The 25888-nt window shown below is 38.7% G+C and overlaps 3 protein-coding genes across 9 annotated transcripts in view; 1 reads left to right on the forward strand and 2 right to left on the reverse strand.

The window, feature by feature from the left end:
* The window catches only part of snx1a (sorting nexin 1a), a 12959-nt gene extending 2940 nt beyond the window's left edge, over positions 1–10019 (reverse strand). Inside the window, exons 1-15 of the mRNA XM_067590421.1 lie at positions 9892–10019; positions 9647–9785; positions 6784–7711; positions 5946–6082; positions 5613–5688; positions 5301–5344; positions 4839–4980; positions 4678–4756; positions 4407–4482; positions 4043–4156; positions 2762–2855; positions 1210–1415; positions 543–686; positions 339–419; positions 177–248 (exon numbers count right to left, since the gene is read on the reverse strand). Coding sequence (XP_067446522.1) covers positions 177–248; positions 339–419; positions 543–686; positions 1210–1415; positions 2762–2855; positions 4043–4156; positions 4407–4482; positions 4678–4756; positions 4839–4980; positions 5301–5344; positions 5613–5688; positions 5946–6082; positions 6784–7711; positions 9647–9778 — 2325 coding nt within the window. The 5' untranslated portion in view covers positions 9779–9785; positions 9892–10019. The remainder of the gene's footprint in view (positions 1–176; positions 249–338; positions 420–542; positions 687–1209; positions 1416–2761; positions 2856–4042; positions 4157–4406; positions 4483–4677; positions 4757–4838; positions 4981–5300; positions 5345–5612; positions 5689–5945; positions 6083–6783; positions 7712–9646; positions 9786–9891) is intronic.
* Positions 10020–10159: 140 nt separating this feature from the next.
* Positions 10160–21790, forward strand: sv2 (synaptic vesicle glycoprotein 2). Its single transcript, XM_067590422.1, has 13 exons — positions 10160–10289; positions 12277–12375; positions 13076–13237; positions 14013–14175; positions 14517–14638; positions 15565–15728; positions 15838–15918; positions 16243–16341; positions 16553–16641; positions 16963–17090; positions 18674–18769; positions 19822–19981; positions 20369–21790. The coding sequence occupies exons 1-13, from the start codon at positions 10196–10198 to the stop codon at positions 20550–20552; spliced, it is 1641 nt and encodes a 546-aa protein (XP_067446523.1). The 5' UTR covers positions 10160–10195; the 3' UTR covers positions 20553–21790.
* LOC137183392 (AP-3 complex subunit beta-2) overlaps positions 21591–25888 on the reverse strand; it is a 51226-nt gene continuing 46928 nt past the window's right edge. For 4 of the 7 annotated variants that reach the window (XM_067590416.1, XM_067590415.1, XM_067590413.1 and 1 more), the window contains exon 27: positions 21591–25320. In XM_067590416.1, coding sequence (XP_067446517.1) covers positions 25128–25320 — 193 coding nt within the window. In that variant the 3' untranslated portion in view covers positions 21591–25127. The remainder of the gene's footprint in view (positions 25321–25888) is intronic. The other 3 variants (XM_067590417.1, XM_067590418.1, XM_067590414.1) reach the window with 1 other exon arrangement.

A 25888-nucleotide genomic window follows, 5' to 3' on the forward strand; every position in this document is an offset into this window, starting at 1 on the left:
TCATGAATGTTTAAGATCATCAGCTAATAAAAAGATCATCAGCTAATCAGAACATATAATCTCCCATGTTCAAACAATCTTGAATCTTGAAAAGACCACATCAACGACTGGTTCGACAAGAAGATTATTGATTATGGAAATATTAAATATTCCTGTTTCACTAGACAGACACTCACCTGTTGCTGCGACTGAAGCTGAGACTCCAGGTACTGGATGATCTGCCTTTTGAAATTCTTAGCTTTTTCTTTCTGTTAAAGAGAAAAAAAAATAAAAAATTAATCACTATTGACAAGACGTTTTCAGCCGTCTGGTGACGGATGTGAATGCAGCATCGGTACCTCAAAGCGGACGACTTCCTTGCGCACGGTGGCAGAAACTCTTTCAAAGTCTCTCTCGTACTGTGTCACCTTGGCCTCCCACTGTTAACAAGAAGGGAACATATAATCTCCCATGTTCAAACAAACTTGAATCTTGAAAAGACCACATCAAACTCCAGCCTTGTCTTGTTATTTGGACGGTGTTGATTTTGGCGTGTGTTTTACCTCGGCGATCTCCTCTTTGGCCAGCTGCAGTTTATCTGGCTTGTTGGCCCACAGCAGTTTGGCCTCGACCTCCCTCTTCTTCTGCAACATGGCCTGCGCATCCTGCCAACGCTGCCACGCCTTCATCCGGTGATCAAACGACCCCTGCAGGTCACAAACACACAGAACCGTTTCATGTTTATATTTAGAGGATTTACTGTACATGAGCTATTTATTCAAGGTCCCTATTATAATTAAACCAGACTCACTAAAGGCGACCTTCAGCTTTTGAATATATTGTGTCAGCGAAGTCTGAAAGACTGTACAATTAAATACTAAAATTAATCATTTAATCCATTAATCTGTCTTTCCTTCTCGCTGCATTCTTGAATTACTCACTTTAGTGGCATCATATTTTGTTACTAAACTTTCTGTTCTTTATTTTCTCATGAGGATTAAACAGAACTACTTGGACTGGAAGGCTGATTTGACCTCACATTTTACCATTTTAACTCCCAGAGACAGATACAAAAAACAGTGAACCAAAGCACCATGAAGGTAGGCCTCAACCTTTGTAAAATGTAAATGCTCATGTTCTACATTTTGTGGGAGTTTTATTTCATCAGTCCTTCACTACACAGGATCATTTATGATGTCCAGGAATTAGATGAACATAAATTCTCAGTACCCTCACGGCGCCGAGCAAGCGTATAAAATCCGCGATGAGTTCAGCGAAGCGGAAGGTGTCGTTTGCTGCCTGGTCCTGGTGTAACTGCTCCATCTTGTCCTCCACCTCTGCCAGCTGGGAGAGGGCGCGGGACAGAGCGGTGTTGTCCTCTGCACTGCCCAGCATGGCCGTGCTTTTGGCAAAGCTCGCCGTGTTCAACGACAGCTCTGGAGGGGGAAAGACAGGCAAATGTTAATGCAACCGCAAGCCTTTTTTTTCTACCGTTTTACTACCAAAAACATGAAATATAGAAGAGGTGATCTGCAACAACTTTCCGGGCGTGGTTTTGTAAAATACTGCTCTGACTGTGGAGCATACATGTCACGACTTGTCCTCAGAGTTCATACTTTACAGGTGTTTAGGGAGGTAGAGACATACCACAAGGTTTAAAGATACCGTGTCTGTCATAGGTTGTCATTTGTGTTTTGATTGGTGCAAACTGTCAAGAAGGCGGGTCAAATATGAGCCAGTCAGAGGGCAGACGCTAGAGAGAGAGAAGAGGAAGGAGAGGGGGAGCTGTGTGCAGCTGATAACAGAACTCCTCTTGTTGAGAGCATGAAGGGTAATTTCTGTCTGCGTTTATTTGTTCACCTAAATGAACTGAAACCAGTCGTGACATACTAACAAATTGGGAATCCTTTCATCAAAGGAGACTTATTGTTGTCTGTACAGCTGCAACAACTAGTCGATTAATTGTTTCGCTGATCGTCAGAAAATTAAATCGCTAACTATTTTGGTTATTGATTAATTGTAGTAAGTCATTATTTGAGAAAATATGTCCAATTTATATGATTCCAGCTTCTTAAATGTGAATATTTTCTGGTTTCTTTAGTCGTCTATGATAGTAAACTAAACCTTCGGGTTGTGGATGGTTGGTCGGGATAAAACAGAACATTTGAGTTTGCATCTTGGGCTTAAGAGAACAGTGATCGACATATTTCACCATTTCATAGACCAAACAAACTAATCAATCAGTCAAGAAACTAATCAACAGATTAAATCAATAATGAAAATCATCGTTTGTGGCCCATATTATCTGGAATGTGCAGAGTTTCAAAATGGAATATACATGAATATACAGCAGATCAAATATCCTGCCGAGAGCAGATGCTGAATCTTTTTAAGTTGAATTTCTAACAGATACCTGCTGCCTTCTGAAGGCTGTAAAGAATCACCAGAGTAAAGGAAAGGTATAGGTACAGTATAAGATGCTACTGTAGCTTATCTTTATTCTGTCTCACCGGCATTAAAGCCATTATCATAATAAAACTTTTATTTTTCAGCTGGTTGAAGAATGTAGAATAAAAATAAAGAGCTTTAAAAAAAAAAGCATCAAGCTAGTCTGAGTAATATCTCCTGTCAAAATGTATTTGGATACATTGATTCCTACAGATATTGTTTTCATACTGGTTTCTGACTGCATGTTGTGGTGCTGTTCTCATAATGTGACCGATAGGTAATCATGTTAGGAAGCAACAGGAAGTGAAGCTCTTCATAGTTGGACATGGCTAACCTTTTCTGTGGACAACCAGGGATTCGACCAGCGCGTGGAGCTTCCTGAACTGCTGGTCTGCAGACTCCACCTCCTGCAGCTTCTCCTCAAACCACTGCAGCAAAACAACCTGTTAGTACAACTGCAACAACAAGGCCCCAACGTGTTTACAATAACACTGATTCTACATATTGATTTCTAAACTTGGCTTCAGTATTTCTGTCAATATCAGGTGCACTGAGGAGGACTGAGCTCTTATGACATTATGACCAAGATTAACTGGATTAAACTGGATAAAATGTATCAGTTATTGTAAAATTATTTCATACTTGTTTGGTTTGTAAGGTGAAATAATTCCCTAAAAAACAAATTAGCCCTAGAAGTGTCATTTAATTGGATTACTTTTTCAGACTTTCTACATGTATATAGAAACATCAACATGTATACTGTGTAGTTTAAGACATTTCTTTTGCATTTATTCAGCTGAAATATATTTTTTACTTTTATTTAAGGGACTTCTCAGTTCAGTGCATGCATGTATGTGTTATTATTCATACATTTACTGATGGTAATTTCACTCAGTGCTCAGTCACTATGTATACACCAACTTTTTGACAAACAGGTTCTTTAATCAGTTCACCATTTTGTATCAACATGACTGCCTCACCCTGGGTGTTTAATGAACTATGGCGCCATCCACTAAATATACAGTTTGCCAAATGTTAGCGTGCACCACAGCAAACAAAACAATCACTGGACACACACTAAGTGCCCATCTGTGCTTTCATCTATCAGGGCCGTTCAGAATAAATAGTCGTAACACAAGAACACAAATAAAAGTGATCTCGCCCAGTGAAAATTCTTCAAATTAATCATGAAAAACAACAAAAAAAAATGTACAGCTCTGTTCTGACTAATGTCAAGCTTCTCCGGAAAAGAAGTACCTGATATGTACTGTGCTGTTCAGTCTTGCAGCCTGAATGTGTCATCAGTCTTTCGCTGGAAGCTTATACTCATGTTCTAAATACTGAAACTTTCTGCTCTTTTTTTTAATGCATTCTTTTGCCTTTATTCAACAGTTGACAGTGGAGAAGCAGACAGGAAACAAGGGGGAGAGAGAGAGGGGTGTGTGACATGCAACAAAGGTCCCCAGGCGCGTTCGACTCGGGAATGTTGCGGTTTTGCTGCTTTTGAGAAAAATTGGTAGATTTCCTCATCACAGAAACCATCTGCTGCATCAGATTTTCTCGGAAATGAAAACTGTTGAGAGCAGCAGGAGTTTGTGTTTACAGCTGAACTCACCACGTCTGATTCATTCATCTTGATGGTCATTTTACTGACAGCATCTGTTGCTTTGTTGATCATTTTCAGGAAGCCGGCGCCGCTCAGAGCCTGGGTGCTCACTGCTCTAGGCAACTGAAGACACACACACACACACACACACACATATCACAGCTGTAACACAGTCACTGGCAGACTGTGCTTTTAAAATATAGTAAAACTTCAAATATAAAAAACAACTGAATAAAAGTAAAGAGCAAAAATGTGCTGAAGTTGTGCGCCTGAAGGTTTCATGGTCTAAATGTGCAGGATTTCAGTGATTCAGACAGAAAATTAAATAAATGTTTGTCTCCTAAAAGGCATTAAAGCATCAATTTTGTCCTACTTCGTCTCTCTCCAGGAATTCTCTGACATCAGGATCTTGGAGAAGTGATGGGTGAGTCACCACCCTCTGGAGATACCTGTTAAAATGGGGAAATGGGTATAAAAAACTACTTTCCTCCACTGATTACAACTTCATATCATAATAACTTTACCATTGTTTGGTAGATATTAGATGGACATGAATGTTTTTGTCCAAACTAAAGGCACACTATGATTGTTGCACCTGAATTGTCATGATGCAGCTTTAATCTCCTTCCTTTTCTAACACTTACCTCTCCAAAGCACCTCTTCTTCGCTCAACAAAGTCTGTAGATGAGGAATCTTCCTTTCCCACCTTCACTTTTGTCATACCTGTGACAAGACCACATGCATTTTCACAACTGATGAGGATTAAACTTCTAGTTACAGCGACAGTTGAAGCAATTCAGCCTACCCAGGATGCTCTTCTCTGGTGGCGGAGGCACGATGAATCCGTTTGGGCCATGTTTTTCAGAAAGTTTCTCATAGAGGCCGAGGAAGTCACTGAAACGTCGCTTCACTGTGAAGGTCTTGTTGCGAAACATGGGCAGTGAGGTCTGAAACAGTGGTCACACAGTTCCTCATCAAATCTCCCTTAAAGCCTTGTGTTGAAACATAGATATTAGTGTATTTGATGTACTTTACAGTATACTATTTGGTGAATCACTACTATAAAATGTCACATAATTCTGATATAACTTCTGTTTGCTTTACGAGAACAGTACCATGGGTGTTTCTCCTACAAAACACTGACCAGCATTTCCTCTATTGACACATTGTTGCCACATATCTGATGAGTAACTGAACTAAGTTCCTCTGGATAAAAGATGGACAACGTTAGATCCGGTTAAACGCTCTATCACTGACAGGGTTTTACCTGTGTGGCTACTTTGTAGGCCATGTAGGCGTTCATCCCGTCACCTGAAACATAAGAAAGGCATTCAATGAGTAGAGGCAGTAAAAACAGGCACAAATATGATACAAATATTGAGGGACTTTACGGTCTACTTTATGGTCCTGTTTACAACACTATTCCCTCCTTCGTTGCTTTGTCTTTTTCAGAAGTTTGAAATAATCAAATGAAGGACTCATGTACCTCAGAATAACCTTTGTCTTCTTGCAATGGACAGAAAAAAAACCCAGATAAACATTACATTACTTAATCAAAACAGAATTAAATAAACCTCACCTATTTTTTCAGGGTTAGTGACAGAGACAAAGATATCAAATTTGTCTTCCTGCTCTTCTTCTTCCTCTTCTTCCAACTGTAACAAATATTAAACAGAGAGTGAAACATTGATCTTCCAGTCACCAAGCACTTCTATTTTACAGTTGACTTCCTACTCTGGTAGGATGTCAAACTGCCTCAAAAGTGAATACAAAACAACCTTTTATTCCCGACTTCTCAGAACGTTGTTATATTTTTAAATAAATTAACCGGTGCAGAAATAACAAACAGAACAGTCATTACTTTGTTGCAGTTATACAGGGAATTTCACTCTGGGGTTAGACATGCATGTACCTCGTCCAGGGCAGCAGCCTGAGGCTTGACCAGGCTGGCAGCTGCTGACAGAGAGGGAGCGGATGCAGACGGTTTGGCAGCCGCATCCTTCTTTCTCTCATTCCGCGGACTGTCGAGAGAAAGCTCCACTGTGGCTTCTGTGGGAAAAGAAAAGACACAAATAAAATTACAGTTCAGCCAGATGAACATGGCTTTACTTTTGTTGTAAATTATATCCTCTATTGTTTGGAACAAATTGGAGCATCCTTGCGGGTATATGAAGTGTTGATCAGTCTTTCGTATAATATCGGTGGATGATGATGATGATGATGATCTTTGGTGGGACAAGAATGGCTGGATGTAAAACTTGTTTTATGTTATGTTGTCACTGATGTACATAGTTTTTTGTGAGCTTGTGTGTGTATGTTTTATGCATTTTCTTATGCTTTTTGTTCATGTCTGAGTATGTTTTGTTTTGTATTTGACGGCAAGACAACACTTGACAACAATAAAGTTGAAGCAGGGGTTTAAAATGCTGATCTTGTAATCGTAACATCTAACGAGGGCAAAAATACCAGAACTGTAAAAGAACATAAAGCAATGCCTCAATAAGACAATCTGAATCATTTAGATAAGATAAATTAGAGCAGATTATCTTATAACTTCTAACATTTTTGATTTTTGAAACAGGATTGAACCCCGCATTTTCATCCTAGGCCATTGTAGTTGTTGGTGCACGTATGTTAAGTCATGTTAACTCAATGTTCACTTGAGAAAGTTTCATAAAAGCTTTGTAAAAAGCTAGTAGGTGAACTTTGGAATATATGACCACAGATAAATCCTGTCAATAAATCCCCACCTGCAAATATATCCGTGTCTTCTTCAGAGTGGACTCCATTAGTCTTGGAGTTGACACTGCTGGGCGCCGTGACGATGGCTTCCTCAGTGAAGATATCAGCAGGCTCTGCCTGGTTACTCTCTTGCAGAGGCCCACTTATGCTACTACCAGCGCTAACAGCAGCCTCGGTTGTGACAGATTTGTCTGTCTGCTCTTTACTGATGGTTTTCTTTGTGGTGGCACCCAGCGGCTCACTGAACAGATCCTCGTCAGGTTCACCGAAGAGGCTTTTCTGTGGTTGCTTGGCAGATGTAGTCTGCAGTGGTTCTGCAAACAAGTCGCTTCCGTCATCTTCAAACAGGTCTGACCTGGTGCTGGGCTTTTTGGCCTCAGTGGGTGGAGGATCACTAAGAAGGTCAACGAAAGGGTCAAGAATTTTGTCACTGCCAGGTGGTTGTTGTAAAAGGTTTTCAGACAAATCGCTGCTGATGTCGATAATCGGAGCAGTGAAAGTTTCTTTTACTTCCTGTTGAGCGTCACCAGGGGGATCTGTGACACTGCTTGTCACTTCACTTTTATCTGTTTCTACTCCAACAGTAACATCTGCAGACACTACTTCCTCTCGCAGCGCTTCAGTTTCACTTCCCAATATGTCAACAAATTCATCTGAGGGTTCATCTAGAGGGATTTCAGTTGAGTCTTTTGCTGCATCTGCAGCAGCACTTACAGCTACAATTGTGTCATCAGGAGTCATCAGGTTGTTTGTTAGGTCGACAAAATCATCCGAGAGCTCGCTGACAACTTCACTGGCTGGTTTGGTTTCGGTTTGGCTGCTGATGGGTTCAATTAATGGGTCGTTCATGATATCGCTGGGAGGATTCATTAAAACATCACTGGGCTGAGTAGCAGATGGTAGTGTGGGATCCATTTCGGTCAGTGGAGCGTTGGTCTGTAGATAGGGAAGAAAAGATATTATGTTTTGAACAACATACTGCTGAAACTAACAGTTATCCATCTGTTCATTCTTTTCCAGATTCAGAATATAGTGAAAAATGCCCCATCACAATTTCACTGAGCCCAACCATCACCTTGGGCATGTTGGTTGGAAGTTGGTTTAGGTGAAGTAATCAATTACTCACCACCCATAGCCTAATATGCCAGACAAAAAAGTACGCTTTGGGCATTTAAAAAAAACAAAAAAACCAGACTTAAAACGACTAATCCACTATCAAAATAGTTGGCGATTAATTTCCTCTTGATTGATTAATCGTTGCAGCTCTGCTCTTGTATGTATTTTCACTAAAATATTGCTTAACACACCACTTCTACAAAATGAATCAACTTAAACCACCATCAACCACATGACTATTTTAAAGGGTCTTTAATGGATTGTACCAAATATTCAAAGGTTTTAATAGTTGTTAGGACAATGAAACAGGTATAAACATATTGAAATAGTTTTCAGGATTATCTGCAGTAGATAAGTGGGGAATAAGGCTGCCGGTTCAGATTTATTACTGATCAGCTTGATGTTTGCTTACTCATTTGTATGGTACTGTTCAACTTGATTCTGAGAAAAACATCATTTTTTGTCATTCCAAGCTACTGGGTGTGTGTAGCTGATAATAAAAATATTCCTTTAAAATCAAAAAGTAAGTATGTTGTAACTTGAGAAAAGCAATGACAGGTTTTGGGCATATACTTTGGGCGTATGTTTTGTCAAGGTGAGTAATACTACATGAAGTGTTTCTTGACACAGCGCGACAGTGTTTAATCAAATGTCAAATGCACAGTTAAAAGCCAGATTGATCTATAATAAACTGATTAACACAGCTCTTTTCTGTTGGAAGCCACTCGGAATCCACATGTGACCTCTACCTGGTACATTTCCAAACATTACTTCAGCTACAGGCAGTTAAATGTAAAATCCACAACTGCTGAGTAATGTTTTCCATGCAGCAGTGAATGCAGCGCTCAAAAAAAAAAAAAGAGTCAAAGACAGCAACTTTCCTATCTGTCCTCTGAACTTTGACTGTAGGAAAACATCCGGGTTCTGACCATGTGACCACAGCTGACTCACATGACAGCAGGCTTCCCGAGCCAGCTTTTTAATCCTCATTCAAAAACAGCCTGAATTTGAACCACTGATACACCTAAAGTAATACAATCCCCTCTATGGTAATGTCAACTTTTACAGTCAAAGCACACAGACATAATCCCCTGCAGATTGCTATGATTAGACTCCTTCTTGCTGCATGCCTGGCCTAAAAATCTGCACATCCAGAATGCTGCTGAGGAGGAGGATACCTTCAGATTTAGGACGACGGTGCAATTTCAACCTGAGACTATTCAACTCTATGAAAATACCAAATATGTTATGCACAATCATCATCCTTCTACTATAAACCAAATAGAAAGTGCGTTACATCAATTTCTGGTTTCCCAATCGGGATCTGATGAAAAAAAAATCACAGCTAGGCAGTTCTCCATACTGCAACTTTTTAGGGACGAAAATCAGTAATACAAATGATGTTTGCAGCCGTGTCAATGACCACCAAAAGCTGCTAAAAGCTAACGTCAGTCGTAAGTAGGACAGATTTTCTGCATCAAAACAAGTACACTGCATTGATAATTTAAGTTAAAGTAAATGCTGCAATTCAAACATTATCTGACATGACAGTTGGCAAAGTCGACACTATTTACTTAACATTATTCCTACGTTAAAAACAGCTAAATGTTCCTCTCAAAACTTTTGCTCATTAGCTTTCTTCGCTGACGTTAGCTGACTGTGTAAGTTAGCCGTTAATGTCAGTTAATGTCAGTTAGCCATATCCGCGGCGGCTAAACTCGCGTGAAATGACCGTTAACCTCATTCAGACGTTACCGCGCTCATGAAGAGGTCGTCCCCGTCGTCTTCATCACTGTCTCGGCCTCCTCCGACGTCTTCAGCGTCCAGAACATCTTGGTCCTCCGAGTCGGGGAACGGAGGAGGACTGCGCTCCGAACTGGTCGCCATCTTCAATCTAGTTTTTTAGAAAACACAAGGGGAGGTAACGTCAACCAACGGCTGCCCTCTCTGCTCTCCGCTCGGACGGACGCGTCTGCTTTTATTTAGCTGCTTGCGTTCACCTCTCGGCTGCTCATGTGACGATAAAGCACGGCTGTGTTTCTGGCTCAGTGTCTTGTAAGTAAACCACACTGCCTGGCTGACTGGGAGGACGCTGTGGACGTGCGAACGGCCGCTGTCTTCTTTCCACTTCCTGGTCCTCCTTCTTGACAGGTTAGCTTAGCAGCGAGCTCGGCAGTCATGGGACAGACGCGGCGGTTGCAACAGTAACATGGACCTGCACAGGACAAGGGTGCAGTTGAGTAGTTAAAGTGCCTACACGGTGCCCATATTAGACACATCCGACTGTATTTTTTTTGGAGGGGGATGTCTCGTCACGCGCATACCGGAGACACGGAGGCGCGAGAGCCGCTTCTCACCGGGGAGTACCTGCAGCCAGACGAGCTCGACTCAGATGAAGGTGAAGTTTTGCCACTCCATCACTTCACCTCTGTGCATTAACCGAGGTTTAACTCGTGTTTTATATACTGTTCAGACACACAGAGAGCTGCAATCTGGTCAGGTGTCCAACAGTCAGGTGTCCACATGAACACTGAAACGTGTTTCTCTTGCTGTAATCATTCCTACTGTTCATACTGGCCATTAAAAGATCCCTTCATAATGCACTTAGAAAAAAAAGTGTCTTTAACTCTCATCCTACCAATATATTTAACATACAAGGACTACAGACTGAAAAAACTACTGTGAAAAACAACCAAAACATCATTAGTTATGGAATTAATGTCATCTGAAAAAACTGATTATTATTACTGTAGGAAGGTTACAGTTAACTTGCAATTGTGCAAAACAAAAATAGATACATTTCTTTAATACAAATTGCAGTTTTCACCCCAAGTATAATCTTTCCACAAAGCCTTCTGCATTTAAATGCATTTTTGTACAAAATAATTGTGTGGATTTTGGCCTCCATCACTTACATTGAAAGAGCATTTGAAGGGGATCTTTTAATAGATAGTATGAACAGGATTAATGATTACAGTGAGGAAAACCTCTTCCACTGTTCATATGGACACCTAATCACATATGCACAGTAGCAAAATGTTACCAGGTACATTTACTTTAGTATTTCCATTTTCTGCTACTTTATACTTCTACTCCACTACATTTCAGAAGCAAATATTGCACTCTTTACTCCACTATATTTATTTCACAGCTACAGTTACTAGTTACTTTTCAGATTAATATTTTAACATAAAACATATGCCAGTCGGTTTTGTTATATGCATTGTTATAGTTTAGACTATTTAACAGTATAAGGTGTTAATTAGCTCAACCTTGACAACATAAAAATGTTGCTTACATGTACACATCAATTAATCAGTTTTAATATTAAAATAATATATACACATGTATGATGAATATAACACTCTAAAATGGGCCATTTTGCATAATTAGTATTTTTATTTTTGATACTTTAAGCACATTTTGGTCACAATACTTATGTACTTTTACTTAAGTAGGCTTTTGAATGCAGGACTTTTACTTGTTATGAAGTATTTTTTCATTGTAGTATTGCTACTTTTACTTAAGTAAAAGATCTGAGTACTTCTTCCACCACTGGGTATGCAGCATATTTTATCAAGGCAAGCACATCTCAAGGTCTTATTTTCAGGCTATCAGAAACATGTATTTACATTCTAGCTCCCCTCAAGTACAGCACACACTAATAGAATAGAGCCGACAATTATTTTCTCAACTAATCACTATGTTTCTATAAAATGTCAGAAAGATACATCAAAGATAATCAGCATGTTATTATGTACGGCAAAGCAGCAAATCATCCTATTTTGGAAACTGGAACCAGTGACATTTTGGCATTTTTCGACTCTTATGATTAATCAATGATCAAAATAGTTGTTAATTTTCTCCTCAGCTAATCATCTAATCAATTAATAGACTTAATTGTTTCAGCTCAGACACTATAGATAGTAACTTTATTATATTTTGTACCAAGGAAACAGAAACCAACCAGTCCTCCTAAACTAGAATACTTCTTGGCCCTTATTTTCTAATTTTCCAATTTAATTTGTGGTAATTTGATGAAACACAAGTTAATTTAGTCATTCATTTTTAGTTTGTGACTGCTTATTATTTTCTCGATTCATCTTTTGATCATTTAGACTATGACTATTTTTTTCTGACTAACAGTCCAATATTCAGTTTAATGTCATATATGACAAAGAGAAACAGCAAATCTTCACGTTTGAGAAGCTGGAACCAGAAAATGTGCTTGAAAAATTACTGATACAATGATACTATTATCAAAATAGTAGCCGATTAATTCATTTGATTAATCAATTCATCGACTAATTGCTGCTCACTGCTCTTATTGTGTCTTGAGCTTCCATTTCACGTCACCTCTCTGTGTGTGTTTGGCTGTTTTCTAGGTGAAATAATTTTCGACAGGAGCGCCTCAAACATCACACATGATGCTGATGGAAGTTCACAAAGGAGATTAACATTTGAGGAAGCAGTAGAGGAAGCAGGTAAATCAGAGTTTTATGATATCATAGTTACTGTTGGCTGTTATTTATGTCCTGCTATTAAATGTCAGAAGTGAAATAATGCCTCTCTGTGTTTTCATTGTCTGGATTGTAAACTTTACAGCGATACAGCCAACAATCACAATGTTAGGTGACATTTACAAAATGTCATTCACCTACATTATCATGAATGATTCAAGCTATGTTTCTGCCAAATTAGATTTGACAGTATCTTTAAAATTTGTATATCTTGACATGTTTTGTTCAGGATTTTAAATTAAAAAAAACATATGAAGAAATAATATGCTACCTTATGTGATTAAATGGTAAACAGACTGCATTTATATAGCACTTTTCTAGCCTTGTCAAAGTGCTTTGTAATACACACCAACATTCACACACACACTCACACACTGATGGCAGAGGCTACCATACAAGGTGCCAACCTGCTCATCAGGAGTGATACAGTGCTTCCTATCCAAAGCGCCCCACAGTGATTCTGTGCTCACCCATTCAAACACACACTTACATGCCATCGGCCATCAACACACAGCCATCAGGAGGAATTTGGGGTTCCCTATCTCAGGAGGAAGAGCGAGCTGTCTGCTGACCATATTGAGCGAAGCAGCAAGACATTACTGTGGAGACAGACAGTTGATTCTTTAAAGGATATCTCGTCTCTTTGTTCTGTGTCTGCTTACAGGTTTTGGTTTGTTCCACTGGCTGCTGCTGCTGGTGTGCGGCTGGGCCAATGCCAGCGACGCCATCGAGATTCTCTGTGTGTCTTTTCTCCTGCCAACGGCCCGCTGTGATCTGCTGCTGAGCTCCTCAGACATGGGCCTGCTGACTGCCAGTATTTTCCTCGGTGAATCACGCACAGTCATTTAATAATTCTTGTATTTAAGCAAGTAAATAAAATACCTGTGGATAAAACATTCAGAGCAACACCACGTCCCCAGAGAACAGTAATATCTCTGTCAAACCTCCATATCTTGAATGAGTCACAACACATATAAATGAATTTGTCTCAGTGGGATACTAACACTTAACATGATGGTGCAGTGTAGAGAGATTAACAGTTTAATTGTCAGTATAATAAAGGATTGCACAATGAAATGCAGTTGTAGCTCCCTCCATACTACACACAGAGAAAATGTAATAACAAATATTAAAATATTTAAACTGGGAAAAGGTAAAAACTATTTTATATTTACAAGGAATATACAGTTGTATATATACATATAAATAGTATATATGCACACAAAGTAATTTTTTACAATATGTGAAAAATCATTGTATTATGCAAGTTATGCTGCAAAAAAAGCTTGAGGTATTAGTGGGAGTGAGGGTATTGTGAATGTAGTGGTATGGTCTATATGAAGACCAAAAATAACAGAATAGTTCAAAGTAAATTTCACAGATTCAGCAAAAAACAAACAAAAAAATAAATAAATAAACAATTAATGGTCTGAAATTAGCAAACCCACTCTGAAAACCAACCAAAACTAAACAGAAAGTAATTTATACAGTAATTAAAAAACATTAAAACCCCAATTTTACTGTCAGTGTCTATCTAATATAATCTAATCTTAAAAGCAAATGTGACTTTACTCATAGTCTTGTTGTTTCCTGTTTTCCAGGAATGATGGTTGGCGGCTACATGTGGGGATACTTGGCTGACCAGAGGGGGCGCCGCAAGGTCTTAGTCGTGTCCCTGACAGTGAACGGACTGTTCGGAGGTCTGTCCAGTATGGCTCCCTGGTTCTGGCTCTTCCTGCTGCTGCGGTTCATTAGCGGTGTCGGGTGAGGATGTGATTTGCTTAATTTTGCATTTTTCTGTTTACATGGTCGTCATTTAGTTGACACCCACACACAGAATGAAGTCAGTATCATTACTTAGAGATGCTATACTGTAACCAACAGGTATTTAGAACAGGTTTTTATCTCTTCAACACCTGTATGGTCTTAATAAGTAATAGATAAATAAAATTACAAAAACAAGCAAATTCAAAGTTCTGGTCTTGTAACTTTTAAAAGTTTGTGAGAACACAGTGCTAAGATAAATCCATTCAGACCAATTCAACAAGATTTCTTCTTATAAGAAAACAGTTCAGAGATAAAAACTGTTTTGTTTCCCTCTGTAGGGTCGGCGGATCGATTCCTGTTATCTTTTCGTACTTCTCAGAGTTTATGCCCCGCCTGAGGAGAGGTGCGATGATCAGCGCTCTGGCCACCTTCTGGATGGCAGGAAACATTGTGGCTGCAGGTGGGAACAAACATGAATATGTGATCACGAGTTCCCCACTACATAATGATCCATGTGTCTGTACAAAATGTCATGTCTATGCCATACAGAAGTAAAGTGTCAGCCTCTGTTCCACTTTTCTATCTTTCTCATGCAGGGTCTCTTTCATTCATTGTTCTAAAAAACTGAAATATGATACAGGGGTTTCTGGACAGATTCTGAGATACAGTATAACAGTTAGAGATCGATGAATAGGCAATTCTGCAAGTGTCAAATAACATTTCCCCTGAATTTTAGCTGAAGATGTTCTGTCAAGCTCTCATTTTTTCCAATATAATTGAATTTAATACAGCTTTTTTATCCCTTTGAGGACAATTGTATTATGCAGCCACTCAGATCAACAGATACACAAAACAGCTGATAGGAAAGAAAGAAAAAATGATGTAAATCACAAAGCTAAAAACTATGAAATGCTCTAATCTTAAAAAAAACAACTACATGTGGATTTGTTTAACAAGTACATTAATACATAATTATAAATACCTAAACAGGGTACACTCTAAAAATATACACAAAGTAATGAGGATAAAAAGCATTTAATAAGTGTTGCAGATTCCACGTGTGCTAAATAAAAGCAAAAAAAGTCCCCCAAATATCTTTAAAAACAAAGACATTTTGAGAAATTCTTGTTGATACAAAGGAACATATGTGTCTGTCTCTTATTTTCATTGTTCCAGCCAAAAAATGCAAAATCATCTGGTGAATTACTTACAAGTTTGATCAGCTGCTTCTTTCCTCAAAGCAAAAAGGCATAAACTCATACATGAAGGGATAAAAAATAACCATCTCGGCAGGGGTTATTAAAATAAGAAAAAGTACATATTCTGAAATGGATCGTTTGAAGCACTGTGTGTTTAGTGAGTGAATGTTTGTGTTTTTGTCTGCAGGTCTGGCCTGGTTGGTGATTCCCAGAACCTGGGCACATTTCTCACTGGGACGACTGGACTTCCAGAGCTGGAGAGTGTTTGTGGTGCTGTGCTCTGTCCCGAGCATCACCTCAGCCCTCCTCTTCAAGCTGCTCATGCCTGAAAGCCCCAAGTTCCTCATGGAGGTATTTTAACACCAGGCGAATGCTCATGTTGCTTTCTCTTCTGAGCTGTCTTTTATATATATTGTGTGTGTGTATATATATATATATTTATGATATATTTCTTTGCCAGGCGGGCCGGGAGAAAGAGGCGATCCATGTCTTCCGCTTGATGTTTGCGCTGAACATGTGGAGGAAAGGAAAAACTCTCCCGGTATGAACTAAATCCTATTCTATATGCCAGTACATATCATTAGCACTGTTAGGTGGACAAATTTAATGTGTTTAGCTTAATTAGCAATACTGAAACATAGAAATGGTGTACAAATATACAACAACAGAGATCTAAATGAAAAGTCCTAAAATATAAAAAAATATATATATACAAACCAAAAAAATTGATATGAACTGAAGACACAACTGACATCATGGCCAAAAAAAATGTAAATGAATTTACAAAAATATTATATACAATATTGCTTCTATAATAACCTGTGATACTGTAAGTGTAATGACTCATTTTTGAACTCTTTTACAGGAATTTGGTTTGTGTACCAGCTCCAAGCAAAGAGGGAAACTGGATGAGACAAAAACTTGGAGCTCACATAAAGGGCGACTTGGCAGTATTGTTAAAAAGGTATCGTCACACATCCAGACAAATCATGACTCATCATCACATCTCAGACACTGAAATCAGCACATTTTTGGCATTTATTTGCTTAAAAAATTACTAAAACAATTAATCAATTATCAAAATAGTCAACTCACTTATCTATTAATCAACTAATTGTTGCAGCTCTACTTTTTATGTCACTGTAATTCTGAATCATTTCTGCTCTGTCTTGCAGGGTTTGGTGCCTATTAAACAGATATTCGATGGTTCACTCAAATCCAGGAGCATCGTTCTGCTCATCATCTTCTACTGCATCTCTTTTGGGTGAGAAACCACATCTGTCCATCTACATTCAGCCAGGAGCGTCTCTCTGTAGTGACACTGGAGCTCTTCTTTTCCTTTCTGTTATGCAGCCAGGGCGGGTGGGGTCAAGCTTGGAAAAATACAAGTTCGAGGCTTAAATTTATCACTTGTGTTTTAACACTGCTGATGTGATAAATCTACACCGGGCACCGAGAAATAATCATTGGAAATATTTTATCACGTATATAATGTCAACCAGACATCATGTAACTTAACTACATGTAAGTGTAACTTACTACTGTGTGTGTGTGTGTGTGTGTGTGTGTGTGTGTGTGTGTGTAGTTACTACGGGCTGTGGATGTGGTTCCCAGAGCTCTTTGCGAGAATGGAGGACGGCGGCTCGCCCTGTGCCAACGTGTCCCGTCCGTCTCCACTCAGCGACCAAAACTGCTACCCAGTCAAGACAGCAGGTGTGTATCTGAGATGAAGAAGATTTTATGCAAATCTTTTTTTGGTGTCAGCTTTCTGCCGCTCAGCAAACACAGAACTGGACATGAACCGAGAAATTTAGAGCTCGTCTTTTGAAGAGAAGCTGGAAAATTAGTCTAAAAGTAAGGAGCAGTTTGAGGTTAAGTTAAAATAAATTATTGCTAAATCATCTTTACCAGGCTACAGTTGTACTACAATTGTGTGTATTGTTACTTTGTCATTCTTTAAAATAACCTTTAATAATGTAAGTTATAGTAGTGTTAAACTTGCAGTACGGAACTTTTACATATAAATGAATGTCCTTGCAAACAAGTTCACACAATGCTGATGAAGCTTATCACCACCAGATAAATCTCTCTGTATTTCACAGTATACATGTCCTGCGCTGGCTGTTTGGTCGTTAATCATACGGCTCTTCTAGACTTTCCAAATGTTAATGAACCTAATGGATCAAATTCTAGTGAAACGAGTCATTTCGTGGGGGTTGTGTGACGCATAAAAAATAATTTATCCACTGTTTTGCAGCTGCAACAGTAGGTTACAGCCAGTGATGTACTGGCATGCTGGGGCAAATCCCAGTTGGCCGGTGGACCGTCAAAACATATCCATTTTCACCGGCCCTCTCTGTGTGCCGTCATTCAGGGTGTGCATGAGAGCATTCTGCATGCCTGTGTCAGGTAATTACAGCTGGACCTTTACTCTCTCTGCCAGCAGGGGGAGACAAAAGTCCTGCTCTCCATTTTTAAAGTAGATAGTGCAAATATATTTTAGAGATTTTTAAAACAAATACTGCAGAGTGGAGTAGGGCTGCAACTAGCAATTACTAAATTACAAAACGATTAATTGATAATTTATTATCAATTAATCGTTTTGTTTATAAAATGTCTAAAAATAATTAAAAAATGCACGTTCTAGTTTCTTAGAGCCCAAGGTGACGTCTTCAAATGTCTTGTTTTGTCCAATCAACAGCCCAAAACAAAGATATTCAGTTAACTGTCATGTACATTTGACACATAAAAGCTTCAAATTGTCACATTTGAGAAGCTGCAACTGGCAATTTTTGGCATTTTCCTTAACAAAATGACTAAAACAATAGTTCGACTGTCAAAATAGTTGCAGATTGATTTGCTGTTGATTGATTAATAGACTAATCATTGCAGCTCTACAGTGGAGCATAAAGGAAGTGAAGAGACAACAAAACAATGAACCAAGGCAAATTTAAGGGGTGATGTCCTATAAAAAGATATTTTTATTCTTTTTAATCATTTGTTTGCCTCAGTAAATGTTATTTTTCCACCTGTTAGAGGAACTGCTTTGATATCTCACTTTTTTAATTCAGCTCTGACCCCAAAAGGCAAAGAGCACCAGCTCAGACACAACCTGAACATATTTATTTGAGTGTATTGTGATTCTTCAGTGTGACGTTTGCGTGTCTTCCATGTGTCTGTGTGAGTTTCCTCCCACAGTCCAAACACATCAAGTTCAGCTGAATTAGAGACTCTTAAGTGTGAACGTTTTCTTCATACGGTCCTCACTCACCTTCATGTATCTTTCCCACTGACAGTGTACATGGAGGGCTTCATTATCGCTGCATCAAATCTCCCGGGCAACATCTTCACTATTCTCATGATGGACGGCATCGGAGGAAAGGCTCTGCTGTGTGAGTCTTAGGTTTATAAAATTGTGTTTCTCACTGGTTTCATTTACTGTCTTCCTCCCCTAATAATAATACAAACAGTTCTTTGAATGTTTATCTGCTTTATTTGGAGGTAAAATACTTGCTAAAGGGAATCTCAGTTGTTTTGTTTAGGAAGTACATTTTCTCCACCTGGACATAGAGACTCCTGGTCACATCTTTCTGCGACTCCTGTAATTAACAGAATATTAAATAATCTGTGATCGATGACAAATATCAAGACGCTTCTCCATTTTCACAGAAGACACATGTGCTAACGCTGGCTTCCTGTTATGTTTCATACTGATTTTAAAATTCTACTGATCATTTTTAAAGTGTCCAATAGCCTCGCTCCACATTGTATCCAGGATTTATTTATTTATTTATTTATTTACTGCCTCCCTGCTGTATGTGTCTGGTCATCGCTGAGATCAGTGGATGTGGCTCAGCTGGATTTTCCTTTTTCTCTGCCAGTGACCAACGGTTGCATCTTTACCATCTTTTTAATATCCACTTAAACATTGTTTTATAAGGAAGCGCTTATGAATTTAAAAATATTTTATCATCCCACTCTTGTTATTTTATATTTATAAATATATACACACTCACGCAGTGTTTTAGGAACTCTGTTTTTATTTGCATTTGGGTTTTTCTTTCTTTTTCTGTTAAGCATTTTGTAACTTTGTTAAGAGAAGTGCTCTATAAATAAAGTTTATTATTATTATTTATCATGTAAACCAGCTAACTTGATCAGAACCTAACCAGATGTTTGTGAGGAGGAACTGCAGTGAAAAATATTCTAATGATTATAATTTTATTTGTCTGAATTTTTAGCATCATTTATATCATTGAGTCATCCAATCACCTGCGTTCTGTCAGTAAGGAGAACATCTCTGCACAACTGTCATCTAACTTCACCATTAATCAGCTGATAACCGACCGCTGACCAATCAATAAATGCTTCAATCCTGCACTTAAGAATCATTAAACTTGCTGTCTGACCTTAAATCTCTGCACCTCTTGGTTTGTGTCTCCAGCCTGCAGCCTGCTGGTGTCCAGTCTCAGTGTCTTCCTCATCTACGTGGTCCAGACTAAAGCCCAGAGTCTCGCCCTCTCCTGCGTGTTCAGCGGCGTGTCGGTGATCGCCTGGAACGCCCTGGACGTGGTGGGAACGGAGCTCTACCCAACCCAGCTACGGTAACTCATCTCAAAACTCAACCACGGATTAAGCAGGGTGGTTCAGGTTTCGCCATTAATCTGCATTCTTATTTTATAATAGCTCGCAAGGAGTCCCACAATAAATCTGAGTGGTCACATGATCATAAAAGGGATAAGAAAGAATTTTTTTTCTGTCTTCTAATATTTGCTATTTTCCCTGTGAAATACTGAATATTATAATATATATATATATATATATATATATATTAATATTATAATGTCTTCAGGCCTCTAAAAATCCTTCAAATGAAACAATCCAAGAAGAAATTCTCAAAATACATCAGCAGGACTCTTCACAGTTAACATATTAAATGAGGTCTTTTTTTCAGTAAATAACCTGCTGTTTGTTTCTTTCTTTTCTTTCAGGTCCTCTGCTCTCGGTTTCTTCACAGGAGTGGGCCGAGTGGCAGCGATCATGGGTAACGTAGTGTTTGGAAACTTGGTGGACACAAACTGCGCCGTGCCGGTTCTGCTGGTGTCGGCTCTGCTGCTGACTGGAGGACTCGTAGCTCTCCTCCTTCCACAAACCAGACAGACAGAGCTCACCTGATCACTCGCGTTATTATACATGAATAAATGATTCGCACACGTCCTCCTAACGTCCTCACGGAAGCAGACCGGAGGATCGCTGAATCGTATATATATATATATATCTGCCGTTCCTGCTTGTAGAGGATATTTGACTCCTGTGCCTTCTGTCATCTCTCTGTGCCTTTTTATGGTGCCAACAACAACAACAAAAAAAAAGTCAAAGGACAGCAGGCTCTGTCCACCGCCAGGAATTATTATTCAGGAAAAGTGAGTAAGAATAGAAAGAAAGGCAGTTGTATTGTATGATGTGAGCTCATGAGAATTAAAATCCTTAACAGAAGAGAGTACAAACCGTCAAGAACACCTTTAAAAAGTTTCTCAGTCTTTAAGTTCCCCAAAAAAAATTCAGATTCTCTTATTTTTAAGTGTTGAACACACAAAAATGTCCTTGAACTTCACTCTCACCTTGACCTTAAAAGGCTGTTTGATGCCTTTAATGTGTCATGTCTTATTATCCGTTTACTCAGGCTCAGTGTTTTTCGTGTTGTGCTGTTAGAAGCAGTAAAGATATGTATGAAAACACACGCTGCACATTCCAAAAACCTTCTGCTATACAATCATTTACTATTTATGATGCACAGATATTTAAAACTATCAGTGGCTGTAACTTTAAGTTTGTAATATGTACGTTTGAAAAGGAAAAACTTTTGTGTTCTTAAAGGGGACGTATCATGCAAATTTCCAGGTCTATATTTATATTCTCGGGCTCTGTTAGAATATCTTTGCTTGATTTACAGTTCACAAAACTCTTTATTTATCTTATACTGACCCTTTAGACGCAGCCTCTCGGTTCAGCCTGATATGTCTCCTTTAAAAAAGAAAAAAAAGAAGAAGCGTCCTTTTTTTGATCTAAATCATGTTTACGTCTATGCATTTCAAAGGCAATGCAGGATTATTTACTTTGCAAAACACTTTCCTGTAAAAAAAACTGAACCACATCACTTCAGTGCTCCAGTAGAAAACCAAAGACTTTCAGATCACAGTCATTGTAAAAAAAAAAAAAAAAAAAAAAAAAAAAAATACCAGAACAAGTTCAAATAAACTTTTATATCAGCCTGAGTGACCACATGACTGATGGGCTCATGTTTCCCGCCACTGCTTATGCAAAGGTGTCTTGTTTTCAGACAGGTTTCACATTACTCTGTGACTACTGAAGCAGTATTTTCTTTAAATAAAAGACTCATTTTGTTCATCTCAGCTGTGTCTGTCTGTCTGTGTTGGTGACAAATTAACCGTGTTCCCGTACAGCCCAGGTTTTATAAAAACTCACCAGATAATGAGGACTCACTCTGAAATGTTTTGATAGGTTCAGGGAAGCGTTTAAGAACATGTATTTGTTATTTTATAGTCGGCTGCAAAGAGGCCACGATTACAGCAGAAGTCCTTTTCCTGTGTTCTGCTCGTTCATTCATTTAATACAAGTGTCAGTGTGAGATTGAACAGCACTGCGGTCTGGTGGTTTTTCATCTTTCGGGATGCCGTGCAACAAAAAAAACACACAAAAGATTGTATCTGTATTTTTTATTTGTATAATAAATAAACTTGTAATACTTCAGGACCACATGTCACAACCACACACAGGGTATGATAAACCGTACTTTGGATTTTTGAAACAGAAAGCTGATGCAGATAAAAACAAACTTCCAGACAGACGCTCAGTGCGTGAATTATGACTTGGGAGGAATAACGTGTTTCTCTGGAAGAAAACTCTCTGAGTGGATTCTTACTTTTTAAAATAGTATTTCTTACTCTTTACATTCTTCATCATGGCTGAAAACTACAGGTCTGTCTGTGGGGTTAAATGGTAAACGATGCAACAGGAACAAAAACGCAAAAATAAGTTCAGTCCACAGCTGCTCAGTTTGACTGCACCAAACTTCTTTTTGGTTAAACACAAACAATAAATAAATACACAGATATTATGTTAAACATAAGAAAGAAATGTGCAGCCACCGGGCACATGAGGGTTCATAACAAAAAAAAAAAACAGAAGCCACATGAACTTCTGACCTGAAATCAAACATGTAAATAAAAATGAAAGGCATGAAAACAGTGAAACCTGAAAAATGAGATCAAGGTAACACTCAACTTGAAAGCTTTTGACATTTGATCTTAAGCACAGATTTAAACATAACTCAAAGATATAATTTATTGTCATAAACTAAACACCGCATTCACATACAGTGAAAGTTGATTTATGAATTAGACTAAAATGACGCTACTGTCAGCGTGTTTAGGAGACTATTTTGATCATTCTTTAGTCATTTTTTGAGCAAAAATGCAAAAAAAAAAAATGTGCGTGGAGATGTAATTCTGGGCTCTGGGAAACTGTGACGGGCATTTTTCACCTGTTTTTGACATTTTATGGACCAAACAATTTCGTTATAGAAAAATAATCAACAGATTAATGAAAATAATTGTTATTTGAAGCAATTTTTCAGAAACATCAGACAAACAAATGATTCTCAAGTGTTTATTAGGGCAGCAATTTATGATTATTTTCATTACCAATTCACCTGTGGATTATTTTATCAATTAATTGATTAGTTGTTTGGTCTGTATAATGTCAGAATATGGTGAAAAATTTCGATCACTGTTTCCCTGGTAACGTCAAGACCAACAGTCCATGACTCAAAGATATTCGGTTTACTGTCACAGAGGACAAAAGAAACCAGTAAATATTCACATTTGAGAAGCTGGAACCAGAGAATTTGTACATTTTTTTCGTATAGATCAACTCCAAATGATTAATCTATAATCTAAATAGTTGCCGATTAATGTAATAGTTGGCAACTAATGGATGAATCGACTGCAGCTCTAGTGTTTGTCTCTTGGGGGGTTGATTATGTGCTTAAAGGACCTGTGTGTAGGATTTAGTGGCATCTAGTGGTGAGGTTGCAGATTGCAACCCTTCGTCCCCCCTCGCCATCACCCTCCCCTTCCAGGCGTACGAGAACCTACGGTGGCTGCGAAAAAGGCCCTCTCTAGAACCAGTGTCTGGTTTGTCCCTTCTGGGCTACTATAGAAACATGGAGGTGCAACATGGAAGAGGACCAATAAATTCTACACACTGCACCTTTAAGATCCTCCACAAAGATTTCAAGTCAAGTGTTACGAGAGTCAATGTTCAAAACAGCGAGTTAATGTTTGCCAGGTCAATATTGAGTGTCATCACACCCACACACACACACACACTCACACACACACACTCACACACACACACACACACACACACACACCACACCTTATAGTAGTACTGTATTACATGTTGCAATACATACAGTAACATTTATACATTTTGACTTTTTATAAATGCCCCACTTACTGTGATGAACGTGTGCACTATGACGGCTACTGTAGGCAAATGGTAGAATTTGGGATGCAGATCGGGATCAGTGAGTTATTGATTATTAACATTTACTGCGTCAAAATGATTCAGTTACAGGTGCTCGTTGTCTCAGTCGAGCCTTCATGCCACATTCAAGTAATGACTGAAAATATGATGATGAGAATTTACTAAACTGATCTTTCACCTGTTGGAGAATTTACACCTTTGTTTTCTATGACTTACAGTTTATTATCTACATTTTTTAATAGTCTGACAGCTGATAACTAACAAGCTATTTATTATAAATTGTGTTTTGACTTGTTAAAGAATAAGAATTACATTACGTATTCGGGCACCTCATTCTAATTAATTTAAAAACTCCTCTCAAGCAGATGTTTTGTTTGAAACTTATTTTTTCAGAATCTGACATGTTTGTAATAATCTGGTTCTCTCTCTGGTTGTGTGTTTTTTTTTAATCTTCTCATAACATCACAAAAACAATGTTTAGAAATATCAACACAAGCTCCTCTTCCTTTGAGTTTTCCTCATGGAGGACGGAGCGGATGGAGTTTGCTCAGTTATAATCACGTGACGAAAGTAGGGACATTTTTGGTCACATCGTTACAGGTAATCATATAATGGGGTTGTTGTGAAAGGTTTTAACAGACGGTTGATGTCGTCTGTGTTCATTCAGCTTCAGTCCAGACGACTGAGCGGCTCCATCTGCTGAGGAAGACCATGAGATGTGAGAAAGCAAAGGAAGCGGACCTTGTGTTGACCGTTTTTTTGTCAAGCTGCTGAAACTTGGAGCTCACCTTCTGTCGTGTTTTTGAACACTTATCTCTTATGGCTCCTCGAGGAAGTACAACATGTTGCTAAATAAGTATTTTTTGATTATATGTATAAAAAAAACCATTAGAAAGCAGAGAGGGATTTCATATCAGGTCTGGCATAAATTGTGTCTGATTGTCATAAATACGTCGTACAGCTGTGGCATTCAGTGTTTCAAGGAGTAATTTCTAAAAGTGGCGGCTCTTAAACAAAACAACAAACTGGAATTAAACATTCTGGAAACTTCCTCACTGACACGGCGGACAGGAGAACGGAGTCTTGGACGGTATGTGCGAGGTGAGTGGAGTGGGGAGGTGGGGGGGAGGGGCGGGGGCGGGGGGGGGCAGAGGGGCAAAGGTCGGGCGCTGTCACGCGTCACTGCGTCAGAGCCAGGAGGATGTCTTTCACCAGCATGGTGCCGATCACCATTTTCTCACAGTTGACCGTCAGCTGGGCGGCACCTTCCTCTTTGGTCGCCACGGTGACCAACACCAAGCTGCCGCTGGTGACCGTCCTGCCGGCGAACCTGTGGACAGGATGATCAGGAGGAGGAGGAGGAACAGGAGGACTGAAGTCAAAGCAGCAAAGTTCGGAAATAAAGACGAAGTCGAAGAACAAAGGAGGGACAGACGTGTCAATCAAACATGAACGACTTCATGAACTATTATAACGACTGACTGAGGCCTTTTAATCATCGACAGTATTCATGTTGCTGTGAAGAGAGAAAGTGATTCTAGCTGCTCTGATTTAAACCTGGCGGGATTTTGCATTTATGCATCTCGAAATACTGCCCCAACAGGCCTGATAATAGCACAAAAATGGCTAAATTATTTTTATAATGTATATAAAGATTTGGACTTTTAACCCTGAAAGGCCAAAACTGCTGCATCATGTGTTCAATTTGACAAATTCTGACCACATAGAAGTGGAAAATACTGACAACATTAATATTGGGATTATATGAGGAATATCTTGATGCTGACAGGTTCAGATATTTACTATTTAAAGTAAAACGTTTTATTTTATCACATTACTAAAAAACTACATACATATTAGTATTGAAGAGCTCATAATGTGCTGAAATAGTTTTATTTTTATGACTTATTGTTTATTAATCCATTTATATCATTTCTGTT

The sequence above is a fragment of the Thunnus thynnus genome, chromosome 5, assembly GCF_963924715.1.
Source record: "Thunnus thynnus chromosome 5, fThuThy2.1, whole genome shotgun sequence".
Lineage (NCBI taxonomy): Eukaryota > Metazoa > Chordata > Actinopteri > Scombriformes > Scombridae > Thunnus > Thunnus thynnus.